This window comes from Pygoscelis adeliae, unplaced genomic scaffold (assembly GCF_000699105.1).
Source record: "Pygoscelis adeliae isolate BGI_AS28 unplaced genomic scaffold, ASM69910v1 Scaffold173, whole genome shotgun sequence".
Lineage (NCBI taxonomy): Eukaryota > Metazoa > Chordata > Aves > Sphenisciformes > Spheniscidae > Pygoscelis > Pygoscelis adeliae.
The window spans coordinates 774,305-787,283 of record NW_008824409.1 but is presented as its reverse complement, the minus strand read 5'-3'; the positions used below and the strand labels follow the sequence as shown (position 1 = coordinate 787,283).

Sequence of the window (12,979 nt, the reverse complement as noted above, 5' to 3'; positions counted from 1 at the left end):
CAGTGCCTATACAAATACTATCACATCTAAATACAGACACTTCACTGCAAGTCTCCTTCCAGGGCTTACTTACCCTTTTTTACTGCTGCAAAATTGATGCATAGATACCTCTATTACTTGGCCAACCTGAACTTTGAAGAGAGATTTACAGTACAAAAATCTTACAAAACACGTTAAACCAGTTTCTGTGCTTAGCATTATGGTTTCCTTCCTTATGAATGGCAATGCAAACAGGGTTTTCTAACTGAGAATACACATATATATTTTAATACACACAAAATTACGTAATGGTTCTTAACTATTTTGTGCCACTGCCAGCATACTAGGGTGGAATTTACCATACCAAAACATATGATAATGTCCTAGAAAAGTTCAGAGTCGTGATTAAAACTTTTGGAACAATTATCCAGCAAGAAGTATATGCTGCCTTAAAGCTGCAGGCATAATTCCCATTCTGACTGGACAAGAACAAGAAGCTGAAAAAATGCTCCATCAATTTAGGGAGTCTGACCATAAACTGGATAAACTTTCTGGGAAAACACTGCTTAGAAATGTCTGATTCCATTTACAGCTGTAGAAGTATGAAATAACTCTACTTGCTTCTACAGAACAAGAAACTAATCATCAATAATAGCATTGCTTAAGCCCAAATGACAGTAATCTTTATTTCAGGTCTTGACTGAGCAAGTATAGAAACATATATCCCCTGCTGGCGCTAGGCACACAGGACCTCTCTCCTCCCCTCCCCGCCCAATAAATAAATTATGGAAGCTGTGTGATGCTGTCAGTGCAAGTCAGTCACTTCCCCTCTAACCTGCACCTACATCCCATTTCCAGGTGTGTCAGCACCTTCCACATCACCTTTGTGTGCTTCCCAAGCAACATACAGAGCCAGGATAATAACCACAGGAGCTCTACTAAGAACTTCTACTTTACGCAGCTGCTGCTCACTTTTAGAGAACAATCATGGACAGAGAAACTTTAGCTCTGGCTTGGCCCCCCTGATAGAGTTGTAGCTGCAATTGTTAGGTGCTAAGCCCTGCTGTTACCCAGGGGCCTGCATCACATACCAGTTGCCAGCCCTGCAGCAGGCATGAGTGTTACAACCCACTGAACCCATGTCTGAACTGTAGCAGACCTCACTTCAGGCAAGATTGGAAGAACAAACGACATTTCAACTTGCCAAACAGTTTATTTCCAAAGACTGGTTTGGTTTAGTCTTGGCAAGTGTGGCTAGGCTACCTTCATGTAGCAGTTGTCCTCCTGTGCAAAGGCTTGTACAAGTTTCATTTTTTTCTCATTCTTCCTGTTGTTTTCCCTCAATAGTTCTACTGGTCTTTTTTTAACAGCAGGTGCCAGTCTGGAACCCTCACTGTGAACGGTGTGAGAATCAGGAGGACAGGAATTATCCACAAAAAGAGGACATGACAACTTGTCTGAGACCAGGAGCTCTGCAGTTTTTCTTTCTAAGTTTAGCCCAATGCTGTCCAGTGATTCTTCTGGTAAGCTAGTTGCTGAGCCACACCTCCTGCCTACGGCACGCTTTATCACCTCTTTATTTTCCCCTGCATTTCCAAGTTTCCTCAAATGGTTGTGCAAGTGGCACTGAAAGTCAGTATTTAGTCTGTTACTGATGCTCTCTTGCGTTCCTTTACCAGTATAGTTAAAGCTGTTAGGTTTTGTCCCCTTTATAGTTCCTTCTCTGTTGTTAAAATCTTGACAGTTCAGCTCTAACAAACGCAACAGCTGTTCGTCTCTGCTGGTATTTTCATCTTTGCTATCACTAGACAGCTCATTAGAGTTGATGATCCAAAGGCTGCCATCACTGGTCTGCATGACATTCTCACTAGAGGCTAAACCTGGGACAATGCTGCAGTCAAAACCCTGTAGAATCAAACATACATGGCCATCTGTCCTCTGGTCAGGTTCACAGATTATAGTATCTGGAGGTGTTTCTCTCAGGTTGTTGTACAAAAGATGAATGAAGGGTTCATATAGTGTCCTAGAGATAACCTCACTGTCATTGTCACAGTATATACCATTACATTTAACTGCATTATCAAAAGGTTGATAACCAGATGGTTGAGGTCCAGTGGGGCAAGAAATTATATTGCCTTTCTTTTGAACATTTTGGTATGTTACTTGCTTATGCATTTCTTCCTCTGGTAGGAAAGCTGAAGCACTGTCATTTGCATGTGCAGAGAAAGATGGAAAATCAGTATGTTCTGAACAGATGTTTCGAAAATCAAGCTCAGTGCAGGGAGATCTGTAGTTGGTATAACATGTCTGATTGCTAGGGGGTCGATAAATTTGACCTCTGCAGCTAAGTTCTGGCGTCTCTGAAAACTCTGTCAAAGGTGGTGAGGAGCACACATTTTCAAAACACAGAGTCAGGCTACTGTTAGCCATAGATGGAGACATAAAGGTATCAAAGCTCTTATATGCAGAGCTACTTGGTTCCTTGAATGCAGACACAAGAATATCAAAGCTCTTGTAGGCAGAACCACAGGGCTCCACGGATGGAGACATAAGGGTGTCACAGCTCTTGTAGGCAGAACCACAGGGCTCCACGGATGGAGACATAAGGGTGTCACAGCTCTTGTAGGCAGAACCACAGGGCTCCACGGATGGAGACATAAGGGTGTCACAGCTCTTGTAGGCAGAACCACAGGGCTCCACGGATGGAGACATAAGGGTGTCACAGCTCTTGTAGGCAGAACCACAGGGCTCCACGGATGGAGACATAAGGGTGTCAAAGCTCCTATATGCAGAGCTACACAGCCCCATGGATGGAGACACAAGCGTATCAAAACTCTTGTGTGCAGGGTTGCTTATTCTGTCTTTTTTGGTCCCAAAGGATGGTTTATTTGGAGATTCTTGGATCAGGACACATAAGTCATGCTGACTTCCAGAACCACATGGAAAAAGGCTTTGATGAACCACGTGTTGAAGATCTCTTGCATCCAGAGAAGCAGAATTTATACTGGAGCTCTGATAGCCAGATTCAAAGGATTCTTCTGATTGTTCTGACTTCTTGCTGGCTGTACTACAATTGTAGTCATCTTGAGAGGCTTTGGTGAAAAGGGGGTCACTATGAGAAATATCACATGGCTGCTGACTCTGGGCTGCGCTTTCTTTTGGATTTCGCTGTGACGGATTTTCTGACTCAAGTTTCTCAAATGTTTTATTCTCACCTGTGCTGACGTCTGGGTCTTTATTGTCTCGCACGTTGTTTTCATCTGCCAGGAGCTCAATAAACATGCTAGCTAGTGCATCATTGTGTTCAGTGTGCTCTCTGAAAGCAATGACACTGCTCTCACAAGGCTCAAACATGGTGATCTGGTCACTAGTCTCCTCCTGGCTCTCAGCCTCAATGTCTGTTAAACATTCACAGATTTCTATAGACTCTTCAACCACAATTGTCTCCGGGGTTAAAACTGCACTGCTGCCTTTTGGAAACCACTCTTCAGACTTGCTGTGGCAACTGCAACATTTCTCAACATTTCTGATGTTATCTTTTCCCTTGAAGTTTTGGCTTGGCAAACTTTGAGCCAGACAGTTCTTGCAACTTCTGTTTTTGGAAGTCAAAAGGAAAGGACAGTTAAAGTTTATGTAATAGGAAACTATTTCATGCTGTAAAGCAGAGGGTTTTTTTTTCCCTCTATCTTACTTACATTTGGTTTTCCATATGACTCTGCTTTAAGTCATGGAAAGGGAACTTAATTTCATCAATGTAGCACAAAACTGAAAACTAATAAAGATACAAATGAGATTTAGGACACGTGAATTGTATTTAGTATCCCCTGCACTAGCCAGACAATAGCACTTATTACATATTCTACTTCTGGTGATCAGGAAAAGGTATTTTTTTGCAAAGCCTTTAAATTACCTTGACATTTTTTACGACCAAATGGCTCTTTGCTGGATTTGGGATTTGATCCCACCATTCTTTCTTCACTCTGCAAGAGAAGAATTAAAATTGTTTGCTTTGACTGCATTTTGGCTTCATCAGTGTACACTTCCCTCTTCTGTTCTTCTCTCCCTCTTAGCCATCTTGCATTGCAGCAACAGGAAGCGCTTGTTCCGTGCATCTCCAAGTGCTGCTTTTCATTAAACTAGTGCAAAGATGTTTATATGTTTGGTGCGTGACTGCTCTGCACAACCACAGTCAAATGTTCTTCTAATCATGTTTGAAATGATGTGTGAAACAGATAGGATCCCACTTTCACCTTACCACTAAAAAAATTTAAAAAGAAATACAGATATTTAACCATCATTACTGAAATTCCAGCAAAGACTGGGGTCCAAAACTGACAAACCCCGTAACTGCAGCCTGGTTTGGATGCTATAAAAAGCCCATTCTAGTAAGATTAATAAAGAATATTCAGTTATCTATTCAGAAAATGACAGCGTGCAACTGACCTGTGTTTATAAAACGTTTGCTCATAGAGAGTGAGATAAAGGTGCTGAGGAAAAACACAACATTAGATTCCTGTACTACTAGACATTCAGCTAATCAATAGCAATACTGGTATCTGTGCAAACTGCTACTCTATAAAACCTGTGGACGGTATGACACTTACTTGGTAAAACAGAAGTAACAAATTACAGATACTGCCATGATCAGTATGCAGGATACGGGAACAGCCATCTGCAGAACGTCTTCAGCTGTTACTTGGTAATCTGTTAAATAAACATATACATTTCCATGTGTATGTGCATATAAATACAAGTACTGGGCAATACCAAATTCATTGCTCTTCTTTTGCACCTTAAAAAATGCTCCTTTAGAGGATGTAAAATAAGGCCTCCAGCAGATAAACAACAGAACATACACAGCTACCAGTGGTGATGGTGTATAGCATATCTGAAAGGTCAATGCAGGTACTGCAGTCAGTTACTCTGAGTGTTAGGAGCTGGGAGAGCCAACATGTAATGTGAGGCCATTTGTCAGCTCTTGGGGACAAACCTGTCACACAGTCCCTAAAATGGCACTATCATCTCCATTGTAGTGCAGCTATGCTTCTTGTCCTCTCTGTTGCTCTTCAGCGATTTTTATAAACCCTCAGCCCTCTGATGGTTAAAGTATTGCTTAATTTGCAGCCTAAATCTCTCTTGTTCATTTATATCCGCTTGCTCTTACGTCAATGTTGTTCTTTAGTTTAAATATCTCTTCTCCTTCCCTGGTGTCTACTTAATGAAATATTTATAGAAAATAAACACATTCCCTTTCAGCCTTTTTTTTTCCCACAAGGCTAAACAACCGAACTTCCCTTGGTCTTCTCTTCCTCAGTTTCCCCAGGAGTTGCCTTTTTACATTTAGTCTCTTTGGAAGCCTTTACAGATTTATCCACAATATATTCAAAAGGATGAAGATGATGATTCCATAACTCTCCTCTGAGAGGAGAGCAGCGGGGTATAGATGATACGGTTTATAAAAATATACCATACTTTTATCAAGCTGCTATTTGTTACAATACTTACCGTAGTGAAATTCAACTTCTTCACTCCATTCACTCCAGTACGCCGGGTAGTCTGTATAGTTACACCTTACACTTGCAACGTAATCATAGCCTCTCCTCAAGGAGCTTGCAGTAATTTCAAAGCTTTTTGCTTGGTAGTTAATTGCTTTTACAGAAATCTGAAAAGAAAGTGAGAAAGTTCACTTTGGCTTCTTTATGAGGTGAAAGGTTAGTGACAGCAATTAAACAACAATAGCGTTATGTGTTTCAGCGACCTTTCACAAATGGGCAAATGAATGACTGTATACCTTATCCACTGTGTGTGATACTGCATTTTGTTGTCATGAGCGGGTGGTATTTGTGACGTGCCACCATGTATGTTCATCCCCTACCAGAAGAAGCCCAGCCTTAAAGTGCTGGATTGTTCAGGAGGGTGTCTGAAATGCCTCAAGTGCGCCAGAGTCATGAACAGCCTCCAGCTTCCTGACGTCTAAGGAGCAAATGAAGTTCAGGGAACAGAAGCATTGTATTTTCAATCTCTGCCCTGTCTACTGTGAGCAGCAGACCATTTTGGGGTGGCAGTCAGAAGAGTTTCAGTCCTTTAAAGCCCAGCTGAATCACTTTGGGACAATGTGACCTGTGGCAAGTGTGTTATCAGGAACATTGTGTGACTTGCCCTTGCTTGGCCCTTACACCATTATTCATGAAATGGTTTCAAGACTTTTCAGAGGACTTTTTAAACCTGAAAGCTCCAGAGAGACAGAAAATCAAGAGACTGGCTGTCTCTTACCTCTGTCGGGTGCTGCTTCCTCCAGTATTTCACTTCATAGATAACCGGCTGTCCAGAGAGCATGGATGGAGGAGAGTAGCTCTCCTCCCAGCTCAGATTGAAATTACCATTTTCAACTTTCTCAACGGCAAGATTTTTGGGGGCCCTTGGTTTAACTGTATGTTAAAAAATACAATTAAGGAGAACATGGCAATGGGAAAGCACTGAGAAGCAGAGAGACAAACATTCACCAGAGACCAGAATCTCATCGCAGTTAATGCATTGAGCCCTTTTCACTATGCTGTAGCACAAGGATATAGAGGCCAAAATAGAGCATACAAGGTATTCATTGACAAGCACTGAATCTTCCAAGCTGGCTGAACAAACTGTAAGGTCAACCTTTTGGTGCACTGGACGCAGCTTTCAGCCTGGAAAAATGGGAACAACCTGCACCCTCACAATAGCACACTGTGCCATGGGGTAGGCACAGAGCTTCAGACAACTTTGCAGCCAGGTTGTCCTGGCTACCTGTCTCTTAGAAACTGATGCAGGCTCCTGCTTATTCTGCTGATAAGTAGCAGCGGCAATCAAGTATTCTGAAAAGAACCAGCTCATTGCTGCAGATGAATGCCCACCTAAGGTATGTGAATGATATTCTCTGAGTGTTTGAGGTGACAAGTGTTACGAACAAGCACACTGTTCTAAACAAACTAGGTGCAAACTAGAGAGACATAAAACTGTATCTATGCTCTGTCCCGTGAAAGAGCAGAGTCATTAACTTTTTATCACTGGTTGTTATAATCCAACAGCAATTACTGTAAAAATCTCTGTTCAGGGGGATGATTCAACTAGCATGAAAAATCAAAGTATGACAGAGACAGGAATGGAAGAAATTTCAGTACAGATAGCCTAGTGTCTTTCTAGAAACTGGAAGTAGCACATTTCTCTTCATCCTTGAATTCTACTGCCACAAGTAAAATGCACGTCTAAGCCCCCAAACTGCTGCTGTCTGGCAGCTGAGAGGGTACAGCTAGAGGAAGAATCACTCTCTGCTTGCCCCATTACTTATACTCTTTCCTTAAGAATCTACTCCGGAATCGGGTTTCTAAGCCAAATGGATTTTGCATTTAAGTCAGCATGGCACTTTTCACCTCTGGTAAGGAAACACTCTTCCAGTGAAATGAACGAGGAATTAGCTAGGATTGCATAGCCTGGAACCAGATGTCCTGGTGACAAAGTAAACAGTTTCTTACCAACCAGGGCTGGTGTAACACTGTAATTCCACGTATCAGTCCCATTGAACTGTAGAGCAAGTATATACGTGAGGCCTGATACAAAATAATCTGGATGTATTGTGCAAGTGCAGCTTAAACTGTCTTTTCCATTCTCAGGGACACACACACGATTTCTGAAAAACAGGCAGAAAATTATGTGATGTTTAGAGTGTGGCACACTATTTCTTGAAAAGGTGAAATCGAGCTTCTCAATGTGTAGAGCTAATCAAGTCTGAGGCAAAAAAGCTCAGGTCCTAGAAACGTTTAGCCCAAACAAATCCAAACAAAAACTGAGCTCTCCCAAACAACACACCCTCCCCAAACACCCCTTGGATATCTGTATCGCACAAATGAAAAACTTGACAGAAAGGCTAAGGATTGATCCCAACAGGAAAAATTAACACCCTTTGTCACATTTAATCATCTGAAGGAGCGGACTGACAGCTTGCTAGTACAGGAACAGGTTACTACAGTGTACATCTTTGGATGTCTGTGTGGAGAAATCATATGGAGAGGAACAGGAGAGTCCAGATGCATCTTCCTTTGTAGGAGATGATGACTGGCCCTGCTGCAGAACAGGGACAACAGTCTGTGCTTGAACAGAGTTAGACTGTATGCAGAGATAATTACCTGGGCTCCAGGGGAGAGTACCTTTGCTACAGACTGGTAAATTGGGTGAGATTTCACCTGAAGGAGGTAAAATTTCTCATGAAATGAAGGTTGGGTAAACTTATGAGAGCCCTACCACTCCCTACAAGTAGGACTTGATCACTCCTCTGTACTAAGAGTGCAGAGAGGTCTGCAGAAGAGTAGACCACCAAACAGAGAGTGCTGTTAATTGCAGCAACCCATTTTCCTCCCGGCAAGAATAATAATCTGGATTACATTTTGTCCCAGACACCCACAGTAGAGGGAGGGAATCAAAGCTGATAATGGCTATAGGATATATGAAGTTCCAACAATGATAATGTAACACCTTATTAAACACTTACGGCAGAATAAAAAGTTCCTTCCTGTAGTAGAGCAGGAATTCTTTGGAGCAATTCATTTGTGCAGGCACCTTCCAGTGACAAACCAGCTCTTTGTCATAGTCACTGAAGCATGCAAATTCCTGTACATGTCCTGCAGCTATAACTAGGGAGAAGCAGCACACAATGAGAAGCAAGAGAATCAAAAGAATAAACTGGACTAAGCAGAAACATTAGCTTTTCCATCTAAACAGAGTTACCAACCCCCTATAAATTAATTGAAAGCATTGTTGTTTTTCGTGTTCTGGGTAAATGGAAAGAGATGCATGTCACCAAATGTCTCCACCTTTCTGGAGACAACGTCTACGGTCTTGGAGAGGAAGAAGGTCTGCAGTAGTAATATTGAAATAGAAAGGCACAATTCATCCAACACAGTCTTCCAAGCATAGAAAATCTGATTCTGATAGCTCTATCTAAAACACATCAACATTTAATTATAAAACAGCATCATCCTACGTGTTAAATACAAAAGCCAAAATGCAGATAATTAGAGTCAGACCAAGATCACTGCCTACAGGCATGTACTCATGCTTTATCTACAGTGGTTCCAAAGCTTCCCAAATGCACGCCCTCTGCCTCCCAAGAGCAGTTCCCCATTGCCTAGAAGATCTTCCTGTCACAGGCTTTCTTCTAGTATACACTTTTTCTTAATTTCACTCAGTATTTCCTGTTCTGTCTTCTACTTTTCATTGTTATGACAGTGTTCGGAGACCTGGAGAGACTGAGTCACATTGTTCCAGGCATTGAGAGGGTACAGAAAAGCCCAAAGTCTCTGCACTCCCAATGTTTGCCTTTACAATCTCTTTCACTGGCAGTATTTAAGAAAAAAATAGAAAACATCGGTCAAAATACCTTTGTTAGAACTGGAAAGGGAGATGGAATACACAATCCTCAGTATCGCTTCCAGCCTCATTTTCCATTATTGCAATGCACTCCACATGAGTGAAACAAGGAACAGAAGAGGAGGAGCTATGTGACAGTAAGGTCATGCTGTTGTTAGGACTAACAGTGTGCCAAACGTGGTACTGGAATGTGATAATTTCTAAATGAAGCAGTCAGAAATAGCTAATACTTTTATCATCCCGGACAATTCTTTGCCACCTTTGATGTTTCACTTCTCTGTTATTGGTAAAAATTAACAATATCTCCCTTTTCTTGCACAAGTTGTACAGATCTAAATACTTCTCTCCTGCTCTACATCTCAATTCGCAGTAAAAATTTAGAATAGCTTTGGCTGGTTTTTAGAATCCTATTAATTGATATTTTTCTGATAGTTTCCTAAGGGATTCTGCTAGGAGGTTTCCTGTGGCAATTATACAAGGGCCATATAAAGACACGATTTCATTTCTCTATAGTATGTACATAATCTTGTTTACACGGCCCAGCACATTAGTAACTCTCCATTCTTGTCATTTACATTGCAAATTCAAGATTAAGATGCCTACAATTCACATCCTGTAAGGTCTTTGTCCTTCAGCCACTGCTGCTTCACAGACTTATTCTTTCCCATGGCTACCTAAGTTTCAGATTATTCCTCCCAAGCAAAACCTTTTGTTGTCAAAAATACCTAATTTCATTTTATCCTTCCTACATTTCTACTTTTCTGTAGTCCACTTGTGTTATTTATTCTGATATAACTTCCGCATACTCTGATACAGTACCGTATCTACAAACGTAATAAACATGATGGTCAGATACGTTTTAGTGGACATGATACAGTACATACAATGGGATCTACCACCAGACCTTCTGGTACTTCAATAAAAACCTGACTCAAAGAAACAATTGTTTAGTACTGTCAGTGTATGGCCTTTCACCCTCATTAAAATCCACACATCACCTTCACTTGCCTTTCTAAAAGGCCTCCCACAAAACTTGACTACCAAGCAGTCCTGGATCACTTGAACAAGCTCAATAACCTTAGTGAGGCTCACTTACGCAAGTAAGGATGTACGGCAACGTCAAGGAACCATTGAAAAATTCTATAAAAATCATAATCTAAATTGTCTGGTATATTGACTGGTTATAAACCTAGAACTGACTGCAGTTCACAGTTTCATTAGCGTTCAAATATTTAGAAAATGTTTTGTTTTGTTTTAGTTACTAAGGCTAGATATTTATCTTGTAGATAAGAGCTATCACTCAGATATCCTTTCTGGGTGGCAGCACCACATTTAGTTCCCTTCTGTTCTGCATGGTCCCCAGTTCTTAGAAAAACCCCCAGGAATCATCAGAAGAGCAGCAAGTTAAAGATTAAGCTTCTGCAACACTGTAAGTCACACTGCTCATTTATTTTAAAAGAACCATTATCTATTTATCCTGTTGCTGTTGTTTATATTTGGTTGCCATTTGTATTTTTGTTAGTTTCTTTTTTTTTCCACTTTAAGATGCACTTTTAAAAGAAGTACTAACATTTTAAGCCCTTTAAAGAATGTCATTATTTTTCAATGTCTTAATGATCTTACACTTTGAAGAATACTTCAATTAAATGAAGCTCTTCCTGCTGTGTTAAGCTATGATGATTAGCAGCTTTACTTTATCTTGCCTTTCAGTGTCCTCAAGTATTTTCAGAACTCTAAATTAGCTTCCGTATTCTTTTCTTGTGACCTTCTCCCTTTTCCACCTCTGGTACACCGTATTTTTTTTAAACCTCAGATATTTGAGAATTTCCTTTTGAAACCACATACAGTACAGAGTTTGTTTTCAGTTCGTGTAGCTAAAAAGGGAACTGAAACATGGGATTTCTTTTTTAATTCTCAACTAGAATACCATGCTGAAGAAACTGGGGGGGGGAGGGGGGAGGGGAATCTGTAAAATTAAACCTCGGTAAAGATCATTTAGTGAAAATGTGGGACTACCTAGATCAGATGACCCAGCCAATGCACGCTCGCAAGCCTTGATCCTTCTCATTAATTCAAATTGTACTATTTCACAGTACATAAGAAAGTAGCTAATAAACCTTCTTTTTTAGAGACAGGCTATTTTTAATTGTCTTTTAACTATTTTCGTTTGCTTTAAAAAAAAAAAAAACCAAAAAAACCCTGTAGACTACTGTGGAATTACTTAATAACTACAGAAAGCAAAATGTAAGATTCATTTATTCAGAGAATAAAAATGCATTGTTGGAAAACATGATTTTATATACCTAACTTTTCTTTATAATCAAATATCATAAAAGATACAAGGAAAAAAACATTTTCACATTCAGCCCCTGCCAGTTGAACTTCAGAAAATAACCATCAGCTAACAAGCAGCATTAAGACTTAACGCAGCTACACGTCCTGGCAGATCAAAAGAATGGTCTAGTGAAGAACACATAGGACATCATGTGGCAGTCACCTGCCCCTGCACAGGCACAAGTCAGAGCACGTAATGTCTTACAGCAAGCACCTGCAAAATTTCTTCAAATTCAGTCAACTACATTTTCCAACTTAGTAACTGTGCACACTTTAGAGAACACAAATCGACAGATGCCTTTTAACAGTAGATCTACAGGCTCCATTTCATGAGCATAGCTCCCTCAAGGTCCTGCATGGTGAACAGTGGCAGTTATGAAAATAAGCAAATGAGAGACTAGTGCTTTCTACTCTTATGGGGTTTCTACAGAGATGTCCCTGGGTTATTGCTGAGCACCTTATTTGCAGCAAGGTGTCCAATAGAGGTTAGATAATGGGGAATCGGGGAGATGACTTTCCAAACCTCAGTTTCTCCTTCCTGCAAATTCCTATTTTTTCTTGCCTGTATGGAAAAGGTCAATAAAAAGAAAAAATCTAAGAATTTATTCTAGTATTCTGATATTCCTGACATTTGAAGTTACACATTTTATATTAGTTAATTAATGGTAATAGTGTTGCTTACTAGTCATGAGAAAATGCTGTCGATAAAAACTTCAGTATAATAATTTAAAACATTGACAAACTTACCTTCATTTGTTGTATATGAAAAGAAAAGGATCCACAGGGTATGCGGTGCAGCACTTGGGAGTCTTACCATCATTGACATTGGCCAGGTTCAGTAGGACAAGTTGTGCTGAAATTCTGCCAACAGAAAACATTATTATAAGCTTACATCAGTGTCCCAGTTAAGGTAAGGGTGTAGTTCTTCCTACCACTCTGCTAAATGTTAGGATTCAGATCCCCTGCAGTGCCTGATCTCCCTAAAGTTAGCTCATGGAACAATGAGAAGTGTAGAAGAATAAGGATAATACAAATGAGCTACAAGACTTTTCTGCAAAGTTTTAGTTACAGAGGAAACTGGACTGATATTGGCAGTGGACCCACTCTTTTCATAGAATCATAGAATCATTAAGGTTGGAAAAGACCTCTAAGATCATCGAGTCCAACCATCAACCCTACACCACCATGCCCACTAAACCATGTCCCTCAGCGCCTCATCTACACGTCTTTTAAATACCTCCAGGGATGGTGACTCAACCACTTCCCTGGG

General features: G+C 40.5%; 1 protein-coding gene across 2 annotated transcripts in view; it reads right to left on the bottom strand.

Annotated features, from left to right (window-relative positions):
- Window positions 1–1,175: 1,175 nt before the first annotated feature.
- Window positions 1,176–12,979, bottom strand: part of IL4R (interleukin 4 receptor) — a 16,566-nt gene continuing 4,762 nt past the window's right edge. The window contains exons 2-10 of one of the 2 annotated variants that reach the window (XM_009320506.1): window positions 12,457–12,570; window positions 8,498–8,639; window positions 7,485–7,639; window positions 6,253–6,407; window positions 5,485–5,641; window positions 4,584–4,683; window positions 3,890–3,959; window positions 3,675–3,751; window positions 1,176–3,571 (exon numbers count right to left, since the gene is read on the bottom strand). In XM_009320506.1, the coding sequence (XP_009318781.1) occupies window positions 1,234–3,571; window positions 3,675–3,751; window positions 3,890–3,959; window positions 4,584–4,683; window positions 5,485–5,641; window positions 6,253–6,407; window positions 7,485–7,639; window positions 8,498–8,639; window positions 12,457–12,535 (3,273 nt within the window). In that variant the 5' untranslated portion in view covers window positions 12,536–12,570 and the 3' untranslated portion in view covers window positions 1,176–1,233. Of the gene's footprint in view, window positions 3,572–3,674; window positions 3,752–3,889; window positions 3,960–4,583; window positions 4,684–5,484; window positions 5,642–6,252; window positions 6,408–7,484; window positions 7,640–8,497; window positions 8,640–12,456; window positions 12,571–12,979 lie in introns of those variants that run through there. The other variant, XM_009320507.1, reaches the window with a different exon arrangement.